Here is a 20,272-nt window from a genome sequence, read left to right as displayed (position 1 = left end):
CACTCTATCTTGCCATCCTTACACACACAAATGCAGAGGCATAGTCTTCATCTATACAAAAGTTCTGGAAGAAAAAGCAGGAAAAAGTCCAAACAATTCAACTGATATAAGTTCCCTCCCATTTAAAGAAAAAGCAAAACCCCAGCTGCACCTTATAAATTCTTTATCATTCTAAGATAAACGCAAACGGCTTACAATTCTTCCTTATATTATATGAAGTGTTCTGAGCCTATGTTCATGACAATATTGGTCTGTAGTTTTTTGTTCTTTGAATGACTTTGTCCAGTTTGTATATTAGATTATTAGATTCATGCTGGCTTCCTAAAATGAACTGGAGTGTTCCTTACTCCTATTTTCTAAAATAATTTCATAGGGTTGGGATTATTTATTTTTTGTCTATCATATAGATTTGCCAGTGGAGCAATTTGGAACTAGAGACTTATTTGAGAGAAAGTGTTAAATTATGAGCTCACTGTTTTCCTGTTGAGAACTATCCATGTTTTCATTGTGTCTTTCAAAGAATTTGACCATTTCATCCAAATTGTCAGGCTTATTGGCACACAGTTTATTTTTATATTCCACCTTTACCATTTAAGTATCTGGGACCGGTAGTGGTATCCCCTCTTGTGTAACCAATATACAGGTGATTTGCATTTTCTCTTTTTTCTTCTTTTCTTTTTTTTCTTTTCTAGAGACAGAGTCTTGCTCTGTCACCCAGGCTGGAGTGCAGTGGCCTGATCTTGGCTCACTGCAGCCTCGACCTCCCAGGCTCAAGCCATTCTCCCACCTCAGCCTCTCTCTCTTGAGTAGCTGGGACCACAGGCATGCACCACCATACCTAGACAATTTTGGGTTTTTTATTGTGTGTGTATTTTTTGTAGAGTCAGGATTGTGCTATGGCACCCAGGCTGGTCTCAAACTCCTGAGCTCAAGCACTTTTTATTTTCTTAACCAGTCCAGCCAAGGTTATTCCATTTTATTAATCATCTTAAATAAAACATCTTTGATGTCATTGCTTTTCTCTACAGCTTGTCCATTTGCTGTTGTCTTGATTGCCAGTCTTACCTGTATTGTTTTCAACCTTGTCCTGATCTGGCACTTAACCTGCTGAGCCCCTTTGCCTCTTCTGGCCTGTGTGGCAGTCTGGAAGCCACCTCCGGACAGAAAGTCAGGGTGAGCGTAGGGCATGCCCATCAGCTTCCATTTTCTTGGGACCACAGTCCTGCTCAGCCTGTTGTCTAAATCCACAAACCTTGTTTTGGTTTCTAGATTTTTATAATGGGAGGGTGATTCCAGCCCCTATTGCCCCTTTAGAACCAGAAGTAGAAGTCGTCATCCTCTTTCTGGAAGCTCCAATCCTGTCACATGCCACAGTGCTCCCTGTGTTATGATGATCAAGTCCAACAGGCAAATGGTCCCCCAAGGTGCCAACTTCAACATAACCCATTACAAGTGCTTGATTGACGATGAGCCACAGTGTGGCATGGATCGCCAGTGTCACTGACCAGAAACTCATCACAACAGTCAAGGCCAAGGACATGACCAAACCAAGCCGAAATTACCACGTTTCCCCTAGGACCTTTCTGGGACCAATTTCAGCACCAGCAGGGACACAGTCAATAGGCAGAAGCTACCTATACTTTTGAAGGGATGAACTTAAAGAATTGTTCACTAGATATTGAAAAACCGAACACGTACAAAGGGAACACTAAAGTATTAGAGAAGAAACAACTGCAAAAAGACCCGCCACCCAGGGCACAGGGAACAAAGGAAGGAAGTTAAAACTATTGAAATTTAGGACCAGTGGGGACCACTAGAGTGTAATTCAGGCCCCTGAGGGGACTCCCAGGCAGTTAGTGGCCAGTGTCTCCAACAGGAAACGATGGGTCTGGATTTTCAAGTGCTGAGAAAACTGTAAAAGTCCATTCCTGCTACCAGGTGGAGAAAGTAGATGCGGGCCAGGCATGGTGGCTCAAAGCTACAATCCCAGCACCTTCGGAGGCCAAGGCAGGAGGACCACTTGAGCTCAGGAACTGTAGACAAGCCTAGGCAATATATTGAGACCCTATCTCTATAAAGTTAAAAATTTAAAAATTAGCCAGACAAGCTGCTGGTAGCCTGGCACTTGGTGCATGCCTGAAGTCCCAGCTACTCGGGAAGCTAAGGAAAAAATGCTTCAGCTTGCAAGTTGGAGGCTACAGTGAGCTGTGATCATGCCACTGCACCTCAGCCTGGCCAACAGAGTGGCATTCTGTTTTAAAAAAGAGAGAGAGAGACAGAGAGAGAGAGAGAGAAATTTGCTGTGGCAACACTGACAAGGAGTGAAAATGAAGCTAGAAAACAGGCCGGGCGCGGTGGCTCAAGCCTGTAATCCCAGCACTTTGGGAGGCCGAGGCGGGCGGATCACGAGGTCAGGAGATCGAGACCATCCTGGCTAACACGGTGAAACCCCGTCTCTACTAAAAAATACAAAAAACTAGCCGGGCGAGGTGGCGGGCGCCTGTAGTCCCAGCTACTCGGGAGGCTGAGGCAGGACAATGACGTAAACCCGGGAGGCGGAGCTTGCAGTGAGCTGAGATCTGGCCACTGTACTCCAGCCCGGGCGACAGAGTGAGACTCCGTCTCAAAAAAAAAAAAAAAAAAAAGAAAACAAAGGAAGATGGACTAATTGAAAGGAGTTAGACAATTGGAGGGGTGGGGGAACTGGAAGGAGTGGGACAATAGGAGGGGTGGGACAATTGGAAGAGTGGGACAATTGGAAGGGTGGGACAACTAGAATGGTAGGACAATTAAGGTAGGACAATTGGAAGGAGTGGGACAATTGGGAGGGTTGGACAATTAAAACGGTGAGACCATTGGAAGGGTGGGACAATGGAAAGAGTGGGACAATTAAAACCATGGGGAAATTGGAAGGTGGGACAATTGGAAAAGTGAGGCAATTGGAAGGCAGTACAATTGAAAGGAGTGGGACAACTGGAAGGAGGGGGGCAATTGACAGGTGGGAAAATTGGAAAGATGGATCAACTAAAAGAGTGGGATAATTAAAAGGATGAGGCAATTGGAAGGCAGTACAATTGGAAAGAGTGGGACAATTGGAAGGGTGAGACCATTAAAAGGGAGGGTCAACTGGAAAGAGTGGGAAAATGGGAAGGGTGGGACAATTGGAAGGCTAATACAATTGGAAGGTGGGATAATTGGAGGGTGGGACTATTGGAAGGGTAGGACAATTGGAAGGAGTGAAACGACTGAAAGGGTGGGACAATTGGAAGGAGTGGGAGATTTGGAAGGGTGGGACAATTGGAAGAATGAAACAATTGGAAGGTTGGGAAAATTGGAAGGGTGGGACAATTGAAAGAGACGGACAATTAAAAGGGTGGGGCAATTGGAAGGGTGGGACATTTGAAAGGTGGGACAACTGGAAGCGTGGGACAATTGGAAAAGTGGGGCAATCGGAAGGAGAGAGACAAATGAAAGGGTAGGACAATTGGAAGGGAGATAATTAGAAGGTGGAACAACTGGAATGAGTGGAACAATTAGAAGGGTGGGGAAATTGGAAGGGTGAGACCATTGAAAAGGTGAGCCAAGTGGAAGAGTAAGACAATTTGGAAGCTGGGACAATTGAAAGAGTGAGACAATTGGAAAGGTGAGACAATTAAAAGGGTGAGACAATTGGAAGGGTGGGACAATTAAAAGGGTGGGACAATTGGAAGGAGTGGGAGAATTGGAAGGGTGGGACAATAGGAAGGAATGGAAAAATTGGAAGGGTGGAGGAGCAATTGGAAGGAACAGGACAACGAAAAGGGTGGGACAATTGGAAGACTGGGACAATTAAAGGCTGGGGTAATTGGAAGGAGTGGGACAATTGGAAGGTTCGGGCATTCGGAAGGGTGGGACAGCATTAAGATGTAAGACAATTATAAGACATGGAAATTTTGACAGGGTGGGATGGACACTGGAAGGAGTGGCACTATTGGAACTGTAGGACAACTGGAAGGAGTGTGGCAGTTAGAAGGATAAGATATTTGGAACATGTGGGGCGATTGGAAGCACTTCCCCCACACTTCTGGGCCATCCTTGAGTGACCACCCACTGGCAGGGCCTCCCAGAGCGGTGGCAGAGCCCAGGCATGGTTTGCAGAGCCCCGAGCACCTGGCAGCTCGGATCCTGGTTTAGGAAAGGAGGATTTGAAGTTGAGACACAACTCAGCAAGTGGCACCGCTGCCTATCAGCCACCTGCCTGGCACGGATGTCAGACACCAGCATTGCACAGATGCCAAACGAGCTTTGCATGGCCCCTGCGTTTTGGGGATGGAGGATGCTGGTGCCCTGGGGGATGCCTGCTGATGTCGTGAAAGGTCATAGGCCACGCGTGGGAAACTTGCTCTCACGTGGCTCCGCAAGAGGAGCCCTCAGGCAGAGCACAGAGTGGGAAACGCTTCGGAGCAAATCCCTGCTGTTCCTGCGCTGTACCTTGGAGATTTTTCTAAAGACAAAGAAGAGAAAAGAGTTGCTGGGACCTGGACTCTGGGAGGCAGAGGTCAAAAAATGACCTTGTATTCTTTTTCTTGGCACGCCCATTGTGATCTCCGCTAAGGCAGGGCACTGGAAGGAAAGACACAGTCTGAAACGAGACTCTTTTCCCTTCTGAGACAAGCAGAAATCATTGAATTCACAAGGTCTCACCCAGCCTGACGCTGCTGTATGTGTTTGATTCTCCTCTGGCGGGGACCGCGCGGCAGCTTCTTGACACCAGCCATCTACTGTGTGCCTGTGAAGGAGGCAGGAGGGACGGCCTCACGCACATCCCCGCTCCTCCCCGCGGTCCGGTGCTGCCTGGAGAGCTGGGGCCGGCAGCCTGTGCTCTGCGGAGAAACACACACATTTTTGCTGCAAGGACAAGTCCCCTGGTAGCCCGGCACTCGGCCGGCCCCTCCGAGACACAGATGGAGAGAATTGGTCCCTAAAGGGCCCTGCAGGGCTTGGTGTCTCTGAGCCAGGCATGCCGGTGAAGTCACAGCTTGGCTGGGCTCCACCCAGAGATCTCGTGGTTTCCTCCGCCTGCCCGGCCTGCCTGGAAGGCTGCAGGGAGGGTCGGGGTTTCTCTTGCTGTCCACACCTGGGCAAGAGCTGAGCAGTAGAGAAGGTGTCCTCAGAGATACGCCTTCCTGACCAGCCCCGTTCCAGCCGGACGCCGTGTGACTCGGAGGAGCTGGTGGACACTGAACAGGAGCCGCCCAGAGGCTCTGGGGACTGGAGCCTGCGGCTGCAGCCAGGACAGACCCAAGGCCCAGGGTCAGAGCAGGCAGGGCTCCGTCGCGCCTCTGCCCCAAACAGTGAGTAGCGCAGGTGGCTGGATCAAGGTGGGTTCTGGGGCCAGCCCAGGCACTTGGCAATTTCTGGGCTTTTCTGCTGGCCAGACGGTGGCAGGGGCGGGGCGTGGGCAACAGTGGATGCTCTCAACAGGGAGCTCTCCAGGCTTCAGCCTCCGCCCTCTGAGGGCCGCGCCACCTGGTCCGCAGCCAGCCCTGGGCTGACTCCAGAAGAGGACGCTCACTTGGGTGATGGCTCCCCCGACCCAGTGGCTCTGTCTCCTGTCTGCCTTGCTTCCTCCATGATCTAGAGTGTTCCATGCAGGTGCAGACTCTCAAGGGGAGTCATAGGGGCAGCTGGGGATAGGCCCTCTCCTCCCTGCCACACCTGGGCATTGATTCTGGACAGCCTCATGGCTTCTCAGTATTGACTGTCCCGGCAGGACACAGAGCCGCTCCTGGACCACCCAGGGATGGGGAATGCTGTGCCTCCCTCCTGTTCTCTTCCATCATCCTCCCCTGCCTCCTCCCCCGCCTCCTCCCCTCCTTCTCCTCCCTCTCCTCCTCCTCCCTCCTGTTCTCTTCCATTATCCTCCCCCGCCTCCTCCCCTCCTTCTCCTCCCTTTCCTCCTCCTCCCTCCTGTTCTCTTCCATCATCCTCCTGGACCTCTTCCCCTCCTTCTCCTCCCTCTCCTCCTCCTCCCTCCTCTTCTCTTCTATCGTCCTCCCATGCCTCCTCCCCTCCTTCTCCTCGTGGATGTCAAGGAAAGGCCTGAAAGAGTTGGGGGCTGCTTTAAGATGATGACGAAGGCCGGGCGCGGTGGCTCAAGCCTGTAATCCCAGCACTTTGGGAGGCCGAGACGGGCGAATCACGAGGTCAGGAGATCGAGACCATCCTGGCTAACACGGTGAAACCCCGTCTCTACTAAAAAGTACAAAAAACCAGCCGGGCGAGGTGGCGGGCGCCTGTAGTCCCAGCTACTCAGGAGGCTGAGGCAGGAGAATGGCGTAAACCTGGGAGGCGGAGCTTGTAGTGAGCTGAGATCTGGCCACTGCACTCCAGCCTGGGCGACAGAGCGAGACTCCGTCTCAAAAAAAAAAAAAAAAAAAAAAGATGATGACGAAAAGCCCCCCAGCCACTGTAAGCTGTCCCTCTGTGGTCACACCACTCATTAGGCATGAGCAGTGCCTCCTGCTCTGCCTTTGACTAAAATAAGGCTGCTCTTTGGGAGGCCGAGGCAGGCAGATCACAAAGTCAGGAGTTCAAGACCAGCCTGGCCAATAAGGTGAAACCCCGTCTCTACTAAAAATAAAATAAATTAGCTGGGCGTGGTGGTGGGCACCTGTAATTCCAGCTACTCAGGAGGCTGAGACAGGAGAATCACTTGAACCTGGGAGGCGGAGGTTGCAGTGAGCTGAGATCATGCCATTGCACTCCAGCCTGGGCAACAGAACCAGACTCCATCTCAAAAAAAAAAAAAAAAAAGACTGTTCCGAGGATCAAGGCACCACTAGCAACAGGAAGCCCCATGGGTCTCGGACCCTCTTCCCACATCTCCTGGTCCCTGTCCCCACCTGGCCTGCAGGGACCAGCCCCACAGAAGGCCTTTGAGGCCAGGTAACCATGGGGAGGGGAGAAAGGGGGAGACCTTCATCCTGAGTGTCTTAGGGAAGAGAGGCTTAGGTCGGGTGACTGAGGGTGGAAATGGGAGAGGAGTCTCCTCCTGGAGGGTCTCACCATTCCCCTGGTCACCCACCCAACCCTTAGCTATGTCATCTCCCCGATGTCGGGGGGAGGAGGGGGCATGGATTCCTGAGCTCCACACTCAACTGTTGTGGTTACAGGGGCATCAGGAGAAAGAGCGAGCAGCAGCAGCACCCCCGTCCCCCAGCCTACGATGGAGTCCAGAGAAGCTGGACAGCATGCGGGGGCTGCCGACGGCGCCCAGGAGGATGTGGCTTTCAACCTCGTCATCCTGTCCCTCACTGAGGGGCTCGGCCTCGGTGGCCTGCTGGGGAACGGGGCGGTCCTCTGGCTGCTCAGCTCCAATGTCTACAGAAACCCCTTCGCCATCTACCTCCTGGACGTGGCCTGCGCGGACCTCATCTTCCTTGGCTGCCACATGGTGGCCATCATCCCCGACTTGCTGCGAGGCCGGCTGGACTTCCCGGGCTTCGTGCAGACCAGCCTGGCCACGCTGCGCTTCTTCTGCTACATCGTGGGCCTGAGTCTCCTGGTGGCCGTCAGCGTGGAGCAGTGCCTGGCCGCCCTCTTCCCGGCCTGGTACTCGTGCCGCCGCCCACGCCACCTGACCACCTGCGTGTGTGCCCTCACCTGGGCCTGTTGCCTGCTGCTGCACCTGCTGCTCAGCGGTGCCTGCACCCAGTTCTTCGGGGAGCCCAGCCGCCACCTGTGCCGGACACTGTGGCTGGTAGCAGCGGTGCTGCTGGCTGTGCTGTGCTGCACCATGTGTGGGGCCAGCCTCATGCTGCTGCTGCAAGTGGAGCGAGGCCCCCAGCGGCCCCCGCCCCGGGGCTTCCCCACGCTCATCCTCCTGGCCGTCCTCCTCTTCCTCTTCTGCGGCCTGCCCTTCGGCATCTACTGGCTGTCCCGGAACCTGCTCTGGCACATCCCCCACTACTTCTACCACTTCAGCTTCCTCACGGCCGCCGTGTACTGCGCAGCCAAGCCCGTCGTCTACTTCTGCCTGGGCAGTGCCCAGGGCCGCAGGCTGCCCCTCCGGCTGGTCCTCCAGCGAGCGCTGGGAGACGAGGCTGAGCTGGGGGCCGTCAGGGAGACCTCCCGCCGGGGCCTGGTGGACATAGCAGCCTGAGACCTGGGGGCCCCGACCCCAGCTGCAGCCCCCATGAGGCAGGAGGGTGACTTGGGGAAGGCGGTAGGGTCAGAGGCTGGGGCCAGCTGGACCTGGAGGAGGCCTTGATGGGTGGCCCGGTCATGTGCTGCCAAATCTGTGACCGTCGGTCCGGAGCACGAGGCTCCCCTGGGAGCAGCTGGAAAGGCGAGGTCTCCACATGCCCAGGCAGGTGGGCTGGGTCTCCAGGGAGAAGGCCCAGGAATGTGCATTTTTGGGAAACCTCCCCAATGGTTCATGCACTGGCACTCGAGAGCTGCTGCTGCTACCCATTCCGTGCTCAGCTGCAGTGAGGAGACCCCGGAAAGGAAGGAAGCAAGGCCAGACGCCAGGTGAGGGGCAGGTCCAGGCCCTCCCACAGCCCTCCTCCCTCCCACTCCAGCTTCCCCAGTGCTGCAGGGGCACCCACAGAGAACACAGCCATTCCCTCAGCTCGCCATGTCCCCTCTGTGGAAGCTAAATTGACCCTAAAATTCAAGACTGCCCAAAACTTGACCCCTTCCCCTGACAAACTGTGTCCAAAGCAGCCAGCAGCCTTTTTGACCCGGGTCCGTTACGTTGTCACGAGTTTTCAGCAGGAAATGCGGTGATACCGCAAAGCCACTCATTCTATCAGCATAAGGGTGTGCATTGATCAAAAGCTGTACCCCCAACCCCAGCACAGATGCTGTGAGGAAAAGCAGGGGCTGAGGCTTCTAGAAGGCTGTGGGGCTGTCCTTGGTCATCAGGCCGTTGCTCAAGGCCATGCCACCCAGACCTGGATGATGCAACCCTCACTCGGAGCTTCAGAAAAGCCGGCCCCATGGGTGACCCTGGATATTAGAGGATGCTCCCTGGATGGGTGGAGAGGCTCCTTCAGCCCTACCCAGCAGCCTGCAGCCCTGTCTCCCCACAGGACCCAGGCCTTCAGCAACCGGAAAGCTTCCCACTGGCCCTATACAAGGCAGTTCACCCGCCTCTGTCCTGAGCAGTCCCGCTCCAGAGGATCCCTCTAAGGAAGGAACCCAGGCTTCACCCCTCAATGGGTTTTGAGCTTCCCCTGAGTGCCGGGCCTGGCTGCCATCCAGGAGCATGTGCCAGGGGGTGCTAGAGCGGGGGCTTTGGAGCCCACAGCCTGGGCTGAGCCCTGCTAGCCACCCCACTGTGCCGCTAAGGCCATCTCTGAACATCCCTATGCCTCTGCTTGCTCGTCTGTAAAATATGAGAACCCAGTTCTTTGAGTCTTTGAGACCTGTCCAGCCTCTTGTGAGCCCAAGAGAAATGTTTGTCGATTCTACTGCCACCAACGCCGCCATCCAAGTCCACAGTACAATTCTTAGCCACAGACTAAGGCATCTGAGAGTGTTTTCTTTGATTTCTGCCTCCGGCCTCCATGCCTGGTGATGGAGGGACATTCCCTCTGGGCCATGACTGAGCCTGTCTCCCCTGAGTCTGGGTGTGAGTCGCAAATCCCTGGTCAGCACCCTGGAATCCGGCTCCACCATGGGGGCTGCACCGGGCCCCTCCCAGCCCACACAGTGTGTTCACCCCAGGCTCCCGCACATGCCCAGCAAGCCTGGGTCCAGGTATCCCTTGAGACTAGGAGCCCCAGGGGCTGGACCACCTCTCCTAGAGCACCTCCAGCCCCCACTTGGGGACTTACTTCCTCCCAAATGATCTCTGGCCCAGGATCTGGGCAGGGCCGTCTCTCCCCACCTCCCAAATGATCTCTGGCCCAGGGTCTGAGCAGGCCCATCTCCCCCCACCTCCCAAATAATCTCTGGCCCAGGATCTGAGCAGGCCCATCTCTCCCCACCTCCCAAATGATCTCTGGCCCAGGGTCTGGGCAGGGCCCTCCCTCCCCACTTCCAGGACATGATTAGCAACTTCAGTTCCTTAGCTGGAAACGAGAACAGAAAGGGAAGTGGCATGTCTGCAAATTCCGCTTTCAGCCCCAGGACATAAACTTCCCCCAAAACAAGAAAGAACCAGGAGGAAAAGCACAGATTCATCTCACGGACATGACCTCACGTGGACACGATCCCGGGGAATCCTTGTAATAATGTAGGAAGGTGCTCCCACTCTACAGATGAGACCACCAAGGCTCAGAGGGGCAATGTGGCCACTCAGGACCACAAGAAAGCGGCAGAGCCAGAAGGTGACTCCCAGCACCACCCTCCCACCCCACACTCTCCCACCCCACACTGGACCATGGCTGGCTCAGCCCCACACTGGCTCCCCCAACCCTGGCCCCATCCCCACCCAGACCCCTTTGCTGCATAAGGGTCCGGAGAGGTTGGGGACCGTTAGGATGCTCACTTCTTCCCGGAGAGCCTGCCCCCAGCGCCCAGGGGATTGGGGCGACTCTAGATTCCTCCTTATTAGTCCCTTCCTGAGGAGTCTGGGAAATGTGGCCTCATCTGAGGTCTCCATGGAAACTGGGCCCAGCCCGTCCCCACTCAAGCAGCTGGTGTGGCAGCAGGTATACGGCCTGATGGCCCAGGATGCTGGTGGGGTGTCCCCGTGGCCCCAGATCTGCCAGCTTAGCCTCCAGTTCTGTGGTCCCTGAGACCTCAGGACATTAGGACCATGTGGGCCGGTCTCCAAACTGGAGGCTGAGCTTCCATGAAGGCTCCCACCTGCCCCTGCCTGGCCTGCGCTGCCTCTGACCTCCCCCGCTGCACCTCCTCTTCTGCTCCCAGAGCCACAAGGCCCCACCAGGGACCCCTAGACCCCACCCTGCAGGACCCTGGCACCACGCTGCTCAAAGGTCACCTCCACCTGGGTCGCAGGCAAAGCTCCTCGGCCAGGGCCCCGTCCACCCCGTCCACCCGCACCCCTGGGCCCCTGCAGGGCTTCTACAGCCAGCACAGAGTTCCCAAGAAGAGGCAGCTACTGCTGGGGGCAGCCAAAATTCCAGGGAGCCTGTGTAACCCGCTCTGTCCTCAGGGCCCAGGGAGGCTGTGGGTGAGGCCTGTGTGTGTGAGGACAGGAGCAGAGCCAGGCCCCCGGCCAAGCATCCCCGTCCCCTCCCCAGCGCCCAGGTGCGAGTCTGTAAATCAGCCCGTGCTGCGTGGCGTCTTCACGGGGCGAGGCAGGCTCACTCAGCTGGCTTATTAGCTCACACGCTGGAAAAATAAAACCAAACATCACACCTAAAACGTGACCACGGCTTTAGTTTTGTTGTTCTCGTGAAATTGCTCAATTCTTCCATAGCCCTGACCCTTTTCCTCTGAAACACACCCCATCCGCCCGCCTTGATGGTGCCTGCACAATGCCCAGCTGCAGAGAGGGTGCTCCTGGCAGCTCCTAAGGCCATGGGGTTTCCTGTCCCTTCAGCCTCCTGCTTTCCCACCACCCCCATGTGTGGCCACTGAAGCACGTCAGACCTGCTTATTCTAATGAAGAGGTAATTTTCTTTTCAGCTGTTGGATCTCACTGGCAGCAGAGCCAGCGCATTCCGAGTCATTACTCTGCCTTGGGCGCTGGGTCACACATGTAACATGTATGATGTCACATGAACTACTTCCCAAGTAGCCCACGGGAAACTGAGGCTTCGAGAGACTGAGAGGGCCTGGCAGGAGCCACCACCGGACACAGCAGAGCCCAGTGCTGGCCGCCACTGAGGGGCTCTGGTTTCTAAGCTGGGTGCTCTCAGCCCGGAACCCTCTGTCCCCTGGTGGAAGGAGGGAGCAGCAGCCCCATGGGAGCCCCCAGCTCTGGGCCACACAAGACTCCGACCTGGGAAGAAGGAGGGAGGGAGACAGAAGGAGGGCGGCCTCAAGTCCGGTCCACCAGCCTCCACAGCTCCCGGTACACCCTGTTCCACCCGGGTCTTCTTTTCTGTGTCTGAAGCTTTGGCATCTGAGGCCTTGAAGACCCCAAGGGACGGCCCTTCCCAGGGTCAATCAATTGCTAGAGAGTGACAACGCCTTCATGAGCTCACCTTTCAAATGCAGACCCATGCCCAGCCCCTCCTCTATCCGGCTCCCACACTCCCAGCCACTATCCCTGCCCTCATCACCCACCCCAGGGCCGGGTTCCAGACCACCAGGGACTGGCTCTAGGACCCAGAGCTCTGAAACTGTTCCAGCTGCCAACCCTAAACCCACTTACATTGGCTGCCTCGCCCACTCCTTCCTACAGAAACCATGAGGAAGCTCCGGTCCACATTTCCCCTCCCCTCTCCCTCTGCCTCCTGACCAGCCCGGTACTGCCCCACGTGGCCCCTGTGGGGTCGCCTCCCCTCCTCCTGGGAGCTATGAGTTAACAACCAGCTCTTCAACCGCAGCATCTCCTGATCTGGCGGCCTCACCTATCTGAATAATAATAACAATGATGCCTATATTAAAACACTCCCACTGTCGAGCTCCTCTGCAGACAGGCGGGGGTGAGGGTGAGCAGGACGCTGCTGGACACCCGGTTCCCACTCTCCACCTGCCCTGGGGGACCTGGAAAACCTTGTGTTCTCCCTTGGGCTGAGTCAGGCCGATGTTGTCCTGAAGGTCAGATAGGACGGTGGCATGGAAACCACATGAACAGAGACGGGTTCCTGGCGAACCGGCTGAATCCTGCGCTGTTCCTGCCTCCTCAGTGGCCCCCAGGCAGCCCCCACATAGATCACCACTGAGTCCCCACACACACCCGAGGTGATTAAACCATTGCCCACACTTTCAGACTGGGACACTGCCCAGGGCCACAGAGCTGCTGTAGGGTGAGCTGTGCAGAGTCGCCATGCAGCCCCGGCCCGCAGCGCAAACCATCAGACAAGCTCAGGATGGCCGTGTTCAGACAAACCACACTTGGGCGTCTGCACCACCTGGACAAGCAATTTAAGTTTCCGGCACCTTGGTTTCCCCGTCTGCGGGCAAGGATGACAAGGTCGCCATCTCAGACGGCGCTGTGGGGGCACGTGGGAGGCTCGGTGGAGTGGCCGGCGCTCACTCGGAGCGCTCACCCAAACGGTACCAGCGTGCCACCTGCCTTGCAGTCATTTCTTGTATCAGCCAGAACAAACAACCACAACCAGGTGGCTTCACACAGCAGGACTTTATTCTCTTGGTTACGGAGGACAGAAGTCTGAGGTCAAGGCGGTGGCAGGGCCGCGCTCCCCAAGGGCTCCAGGGGAAGGTGCGTCCTCATCTCTTCCAGCTCCTGGTGGCTCTGGCCCTCCTTGGCCTGTGGCTGTGTAACCCCTGCTGGCCTCCAACCTCACGTGGCCTCCCCCTGCTCTCCAGTGTCCCTCCTCTCCTTTCCTGTATAAGGACACTTGTCATTGGATTTAGGGCCCACACAGATACTCCAGGACGAGCTCATCTCAAAATCCGTGTATCTGCCAAGGCCCTTTTCCCCAGGAAGAGCTCGTGCACAGCTTCCAGCAACTGGGACATGGACACATCTTCTTAGGCCACCGTCGGCCATGACACGGATGGGGCAGGCATTGGCTCTGTCCTCCTTGCAACACCGGGAGCAGCTGCTCCCCCAGCGGAGGCTCCCTCCATGCATTCCACCTGCACCAGACGCCTCCCAGGTGAGAAAGTGGAAGCATGGCCTAGATGGTGGGCAAACACGAGAAGGGGCTGTGGGAGGGGTTAGGGGTGATGGAGAAACCATGGTTGGTGGCTGCCTGGGCCTGGCCGGGGCTGGCCGAGCTGCACAGGACGTCCTCCCTAAGAGCTTCACCCTAAGCTGCCTCAAACAACTGCCCTTGCCCAGCACAGTCTGAAGTGCCCAATAGAAAGCGGCCCGAGAAATTAGCCCATCCCACTCCCAGTGGCTCTTAGACAGGGGAAGCCCTCCATGGGCACAGGGTTGCGATTGCCGTCGGAGACCTGGGATAGGAGACTGCTACCTGGGATAGAAGCTGGGCGCCTTGCCTGGCTTGAGGATCTGCGAGGGATCAAAACTCTTCACCTTGCGCACTGTGGCTGCCGCTCAGCTCCCCATCCCACCTCCGATGGCGAGGCGGCCAGGAGGGACCCAGGCAGGTGGTCTCCCTCTGCGTGTCCCTCTGGGCCCCCGGCGACTGCAGGGGACCGGAGCTACCAACGAAGTTAATAGAGATGCTCGAAGTTTCACCCAAACAGGAGGCAGGTAAGGAGGGCTTGGAGGGGCTAGTTGAAACAGGCCTGGACAGTGACCTCAGGGAGGAGGTGGAGCCGCGCCGGGAGAGGTCCCGGAGACCAGCGAGGGCCGGCATCTGGGGCAGAGCCGGCAGGCGGGGTGGCAGCAGGTGCCCCTGGGCCACACGAGCTGTGCTGTGCGTTTCAAAGCCATGTGCAACAATGCTGGGGGCTGGGCAGCCGGCAGGTACCCTCCTAGAGCTCCACAGGCTGCTGACTGGTGTTACAGAAGTGATTTTCGAAGCCAAGTCCATTTGAGAAATGTGAAGAGAAACAGCATCTTTACGACCGAATTTCTGGCTTGTGCTAACACACGCTGCACCCCACTCAGGAGCTGTGGAGCGCAGTCCACGGAAGGAAAAAGAACATCTCACTGTCCAGTGTCCTGCAGAGCAGAATGCAGAAAACAATCCGTTAACGGCTGGGAGCCCAGCCTCCGAGGCAGACAGATGGACAGTGAGGGGGTCTCCTTAGGAAGGGGTTGGGGCCGCCTCTGCAGACCACCCACGGACGCACTGGTCGGCTGACCCATTAGGAGAGCCAGTCCCAAGCCTGGGCACCCAGGCTTCCCGCTGTCCATAAACGGTCAGTCCAGTGAGAAGGGGAAACCAAGGCACAGAGAAGTTAGGTTATTCTCTCAAGGCCACACAGCCAGGGCCCTGCCCACTGTTCTAGGCCCCCTGTGCCCACAGCCAACCAAAGACTGGCAGGAGCAGCCCAACATCAGTGGGGCAGCTAGAAAGTGGTCCAGCCTCACTGGGCACAGAGGGTCTCCATCCACCTGCTCCCTCCCCTCCACGCACCAGGTGAGGTGGGAGCAGGTGGAAGACACTGGCCTGGGAATGTGCCTTCAGTTCCCCAGCCAGAGATGCTGAGGAGGAAGGAAAGGCCGGCCCACACTAACAACTCTTTGTTTTAGCTCATTCCTGCAATTCCTGTTAACAGTGCCACACCCTGCCACTTCTAGGAAACTGGCCGGATGTCCTCTGTCCAGCCAGATGGGTCCCAGAGGACATGAAAGGATTTAGGGACTGGGAGGAGCCTCCAGGCAATGAGTGCTGGTCTGAGCAAAGAAGGGCCCGAGAGAGCTGAGGGCAGCCTCGTCACAGGTGAGAAGGCTCTGTCTGCCCCCACCACACCCCCCCGGCACTGGCACCCTCCTCTGCCCTCCGTAGTGGCCCCTGCTCTCAGCCTGGCTCCCCGGGGGATGGGGCTGGCTGGGAAGTTTGGATTTCCTTTGGGAAGGGAAGGTAGGGCAGGATGGTGGTGGGAATGCTGGCTGAGTTGAAACGTGTGGACACTAGAGCTCGAGGGCATTGCTGGAGCGGGCCAGGCAGGTGAACCTGTTCTAATAAAAATGAAGATGCCCCCTCCTGCCACCATGCCATTCCTCTCTGTAACTCTCTTTCCAGGAACAGAGCCCACCCTCACCCCAGCACGGGGGCCTGAGTACCGGCCTCACCCCCAGCCCTCAGACTCTGAGCCGGAGCCAGAGCACAGCCAGGAGAGTCTGGTTACCTCCCCGGGGAAATTGAGGCTCAGAGAGGGGAGGTGTGTGCCCACCCCACCACCCCACCCCCAGTCACCATAGTCACCACCACAAGCCAGGGTCCGGCCGAGGTCTCCCACTCCCCCCGACTGGGCTCGGAGGACAGGCCACCATCACCGTGTGCCTGGCCACGGCAAGGCACAGGAGCCCAGGCCCGAGCCGCACTCCCCACCCTCCGACTAGGGGCAAGGACAAGCACAAAGAAGGTGCTGGGGGATGCTCGGGCATGAGGCAGGGGACTCACGGGGGCCGGAGGAAGCTGCAGGAGGTTGCAGGTCCCTGAGAAGGAGTAAAACCTTGAAGTAGGGCAGGACCTGGGTCAGGCAAGAGGTATTGAGCAGGATCTGGGTTAGGGAAGAGGTATTGAGGGCTGTCTGGGCTGGGGACACAGCCCAGGCAAAGGTGTGACAGACAGGGAGGTGTGTGTTGGCAGCTAGATCGCTCTCTGTCTCTCACCCTGTCTGTCTCATCTCTGTTTCTCTGTCTGTCTCTATCTCTGTCTCTTCGTATCTCTCTCCCTATCTCTCTCCCTGTCTCTCGCTGTCTCTGTCTCTCAATGTCTGTCTACATCTCTCTGTCTCCCCGTCTCTCTGTCTCTCTCTATCTCTCTTCTCTCCCGTGTCTCTCACCGCTGATGCCCTCGCTGCTGAGCCTGGGTCCTGATGCATCTCCCAGGACTAAGAACAGGACCCATGTGGATCCTGGGGTTGGAGGGATGGCTGGAAAGGGAAGGGCTGCTCTGAGACCCTCTGCCTTTCAGTGCAGCTTCGTATGGCCAATCTCTCACGCTCTGAGAACATCTGAGAACTTCCTCGGCCTCGCTCCTTGCAAATGGCCGCTTGTATCTGCCCCTCCCCTTGTGTTAGCGGCTCCTGGAGAGGCCCTCTGGCCCTGCCACCATCACCAAAGCCCCTCCCTTGGTTTGAGGCTTCAGAGCAGCCTCCTGAGTGCACCAAGTGCACCGCTGGCAGCATGAGCCCCGGAATTCAGCCTCTGCTTAGGCCAGGAGTGCACAGGGAAGGCTGGGGCTCCCTCCAACTCCTCACACCACATCTTCCCTCCTCCCTCCTCCCTCCTCCTCAGGCCACCTGAAGCCTCTGCCTTTGGGCACCTCCCTGGACACCTCCAGAGACGCTCCGGGGAGAGGACTTTGCCAGCAGGCTGGTCTAGGCTCACCAGGTAGGAGACCCATGGGGGTCCACCGTGGAGAAGCTCCCACCTCTGGGGGAAGAGGAAGGCCCCACACGTGGGTTCCCCATGCACGTGCCCTCTGTCTGCAGAGCCTTCCCTGGCACATGGTGGAGGGTGCAGCGTCGCTCTCACCACATCCATGAGGGATGCGGACATCTTTTGAGCACATTAGTGCACCGTGCCAGGAGCCCAGGGCCTGCCCGCAGGCATGGGGAGGCGTTAGGCACACTTGACCTGAGGTGCAGAGGGTTAAGCCCCGGCTGAGGTCCCGCCGCTGGGAAGGGAGGTCCAGGGGCTGCAGCCAGAGGGCATCTGCAGGGCCATGGATGCCACTCCCTGTGCCCCCAGCGGGGGCACAAAAGATGCCCGAGGACCATGTCTGTCTCCCTCTTGCAGGTCCCTCACCAGCACCCTCTGAGCCGGCCAGGATGTTGGGGCTGTTCAGCCTCTGGAAAACCCTTGACAGCGTGGTCTTCTACCTCACGCTGATCGTGGGCCTTGGGGGACTGGTAGGTAACGGGCTGGTGCTCTGGAACCTTGGCTTCCACATCAAGAAGGGCCCCTTCTCTGTCTACCTGCTGCACCTGGCCGCCGCCGACTTCCTGTTCCTCTCCTGCCACATGGGCTTCTCCGTGGCTCAGGCTGCCCTGGATGCCCAGGACACGCTCTACTTCGTGCTCACCTTCCTGTGGTTCGCGGTGGGGCTCGGGCTGCTGGCGGCCTTCAACGTGGAACGCTGCCTCTCCAACCTCTTCCCCACCTGCTACCAGGGCTGCCGGCCCAGACACGCCTCGGCCATCCTCTGCGCCCTGGTGTGGGCCCTGACCCTGCCGGCCGTGCTGCTGCCCGCCAACGCCTGTGGCCTGCTGCACAACAGCACCGGCCCCCTGGTCTGCCTGCGCTACCACGTGGCCAGCGTCATCTGGCTCCTGGTGCTGGCCTGCGTGGCCTGCACGGCTGGCGTGGTCCTCTTTGTCTGGGTGACCTGCTGCTCCACGCGCCCGCGGCCCAGGCTCTACAGCATCGTCCTGGGCGCGCTGTTCCTGTTCTTCTTCTGTGGCCTGCCCTTGGTCCTCTACTGGAGCCTGCAGCCCCTGCTGAACTTCCTGCCGCCCATGTTTTTACCGCTGGCCACGCTGCTGGCCTGCATCAACAGCAGCTCCAAGCCCCTCATCTACTTGGTGTTGGGCCGGCAGCCCGGGAAGCGGGAGCCACTGCGGGTGGTGCTGCGGAGGGCCCTGGGGGAGGGTGCCGAGCTGGGCGCGAGGGGACAGTCCCTGCCCATGGGCCTCCTATAAGTGGGCTTGCCCCACCCACAGGGCCTGCCAGGAAGTGCCCACCCCGCACCCAGATGCTTCCAGGACCGGGAGGAGCCCCACCCACCACCTAGCTCTTACCCTGAGCACCCAAGGGCTGGACACAGCTGGGGAGACTTGGTCCTGACCACCCCCTGGCCAGGCCTGCTGAGGATGAGGGAGGCAGGAAAATGGAGCTGGAGAGAGGTCGGGCAAGGTGGGAGAAAGGAGAAGCCTCCTGAATAGGAGTGAGAACGGGCACCACGCCCCCAGGCCCAGCCCAGATCCCCTCACCGGGCCCCTCTCCACCCTGCTGCACCTCAGTCACAGGGGAGAAAACTGCGAAGTAAAACAGAGCCAGCCCCCAGCCCACAGTGGCCGGATTGGAACTCAGGCTTCTGGACACCTGGGCTAGGTGGGCGCTGTCCATGCCACCTGCTGGCTGAGACTCTGATTCTCCCACTACAGAGTTGGGGTGGAACTACTCCTTACTCCCCGCCCCGCTCAGCCATCATTGTCCTGCCCGCCCCACGGGGACCACATCCAGGGCTCTGTCCCCCTCTCTGAGGCCCCAGGACGGGCAGATGACCGATGTCACCAGCAGAAGCCACCAGGTGGTGCTGTTTCTGTACAGAACAGACCCAGCCTCGTGGGCCGGCGGACACAGGAGCCTCCATCCCCTCGGTCCGCTCCCATCCCCTCGGTCCGCTCCCATCCCCTCCCATACTGGTCCCCACCAGGCCTCTCCTGAGCCCCCAAGGCCATCTGCTCTCTGCGGGATTGCTCAAGTCTCCCACCTCTGTTTTCACCCTCCCTCCTCAGCCCTGGGACATCTGGAGCTTTTGCCCCCAGGGTTTGCTTTGGAGAGAGAGAGAGAGAGAGAGAGAGAGAGAGAGAGAGAGAGAGAGAGAGAGAGAGAAAGGAAGGAAAAGAGAGAGAGAGAGAGAGGAGGTGAAGCCAAATTTCCAAAGCACAAACCATTTGATGTGTTTTCTGACCATGAAATAAAATACTTTCTGGTCAGTGTTAAAACATTCAAGCTCTGTAGAAAATACTAAAAAGATAAATCGCCGAAATATTTTTCCACTCAGAGGGGACATTTTTTATGAAAAGCACTCCAGTCGTGTATTTTTTTTTTTAATAAAGACCAGCAGAAATTTTCTTTTTGCCCAAAGGAAGGCACTCAATGGGTGCTATTGGTGCCGGGTGGGACATTCTGCAGCTGCCTTTGAATAAAGTTGTTCTTTTTCCACTGGAAAAGTAATATGTTGCTCATTTATGGAAACCTTGAAGAACCTTAAAAACTGGAAAGAAAAAAAGCTTACATGTAGTCCCTCAACCCAGAGGCATGGGCCTTTGCTGGGTTTTCTTCCTTCCCCAGGATAAACGTGTTCTGGTCACACCAAGTCCCCCGACCCCTGCCCGCTGCCAGTTCTCCTTAGACCGTGCCCTCAGGACAGGCAGCTCAGCAGGGAGTATGGGTGCTGTTTGTTGGTCTAAAGGCCATCTAGGGGGCTCAGGAGGAGGAGAGTGTGGGCATTGTTAGTCTAAAGGCCATCTGGGGAGCTCAGGAGGATGGGAAAACCTGAGCCCTGCTGGCCAGGGGAGGCTTAGGCTTTGAGGGGCAGGGTGGGAAGGGTTGTTCATTCTTGTGATACTTCACACAAGACCCCAGGAGCCATGTGGCCTCCTTCCTGAAAGACCTGGAAATGGGATAAGGGTGGGGACAGTTTCAGAGGTGACACCTACAGGACCCGTTCCATCCTCCCAGCCCAGGAAATAGCTGCAGGGCCCCCCGTGGGGCCATCCATCTGTGTACAGCAGGACAGGAAGGTGTCTGGCTGCTGATGGTGTCTGGAGCACACGACAAACAGCCCAGTCTAGACAGATGGAGAGCAAGGGGCCTCTGCCCCAGCACCCACTGCTAAGCCCAGAGACAACCAGGTCACGTTCT

At 57.2% G+C, this 20,272-nt stretch overlaps 3 protein-coding genes across 3 annotated transcripts; 2 read left to right on the top strand and 1 right to left on the bottom strand.

The window, feature by feature from the left end:
* The first annotated feature begins 5,044 nt into the window (after positions 1-5,044).
* Positions 5,045-9,508, top strand: MRGPRE (MAS related GPR family member E). The gene is made up of 2 exons (XM_015435280.4): positions 5,045-5,333; positions 7,155-9,508. The coding sequence occupies exon 2, from the start codon at positions 7,208-7,210 to the stop codon at positions 8,141-8,143; it is 936 nt and encodes a 311-aa protein (XP_015290766.2). The 5' UTR covers positions 5,045-5,333; positions 7,155-7,207; the 3' UTR covers positions 8,144-9,508.
* A 3,919-nt stretch (positions 9,509-13,427) lies between these two features.
* LOC102116662 (putative uncharacterized protein MRGPRG-AS1) lies at positions 13,428-14,537 on the bottom strand. Its single transcript, XM_005576930.4, has one exon. The coding sequence runs from the start codon at positions 14,535-14,537 to the stop codon at positions 14,061-14,063; it is 477 nt and encodes a 158-aa protein (XP_005576987.3). The 3' UTR covers positions 13,428-14,060.
* Positions 14,538-15,329: 792 nt separating this feature from the next.
* MRGPRG (MAS related GPR family member G) lies at positions 15,330-19,578 on the top strand. Its single transcript, XM_045372341.3, has 3 exons — positions 15,330-15,392; positions 16,916-17,011; positions 17,420-19,578. The coding sequence occupies exons 1-3, from the start codon at positions 15,335-15,337 to the stop codon at positions 18,319-18,321; spliced, it is 1,056 nt and encodes a 351-aa protein (XP_045228276.2). The 5' UTR covers positions 15,330-15,334; the 3' UTR covers positions 18,322-19,578.
* Positions 19,579-20,272: the final 694 nt, after the last annotated feature.

Source organism: Macaca fascicularis, chromosome 14, assembly GCF_037993035.2.
Source record: "Macaca fascicularis isolate 582-1 chromosome 14, T2T-MFA8v1.1".
NCBI classification, from domain to species: domain Eukaryota; kingdom Metazoa; phylum Chordata; class Mammalia; order Primates; family Cercopithecidae; genus Macaca; species Macaca fascicularis.
The sequence above is the reverse complement of the archived record's forward strand: the minus strand, read 5'-3'. Positions and strand labels throughout refer to the sequence as shown.

Bases quoted from the DNA above. Each gene is read 5' to 3' on its own strand.
- MRGPRE (XM_015435280.4), top strand. From the start codon at position 7,208: ATGGAGTCCAGAGAAGCTGGACAGCATGCGGGGGCTGCCGACGGCGCC.
- LOC102116662 (XM_005576930.4), bottom strand. From the start codon at position 14,537: ATGGACTTGGCTTCGAAAATCACTTCTGTAACACCAGTCAGCAGCCTG.
- MRGPRG (XM_045372341.3), top strand. From the start codon at position 15,335: ATGAGTGCTGGTCTGAGCAAAGAAGGGCCCGAGAGAGCTGAGGGCAGC. The intron at 15,393-16,915 runs GTGAGAAGGCTC...CCTCCTCCTCAG, and splicing joins TGAGGGCAGCCTCGTCACAG to GCCACCTGAAGCCTCTGCCT. The intron at 17,012-17,419 runs GTAGGAGACCCA...TCCCTCTTGCAG, and splicing joins GGCTGGTCTAGGCTCACCAG to GTCCCTCACCAGCACCCTCT.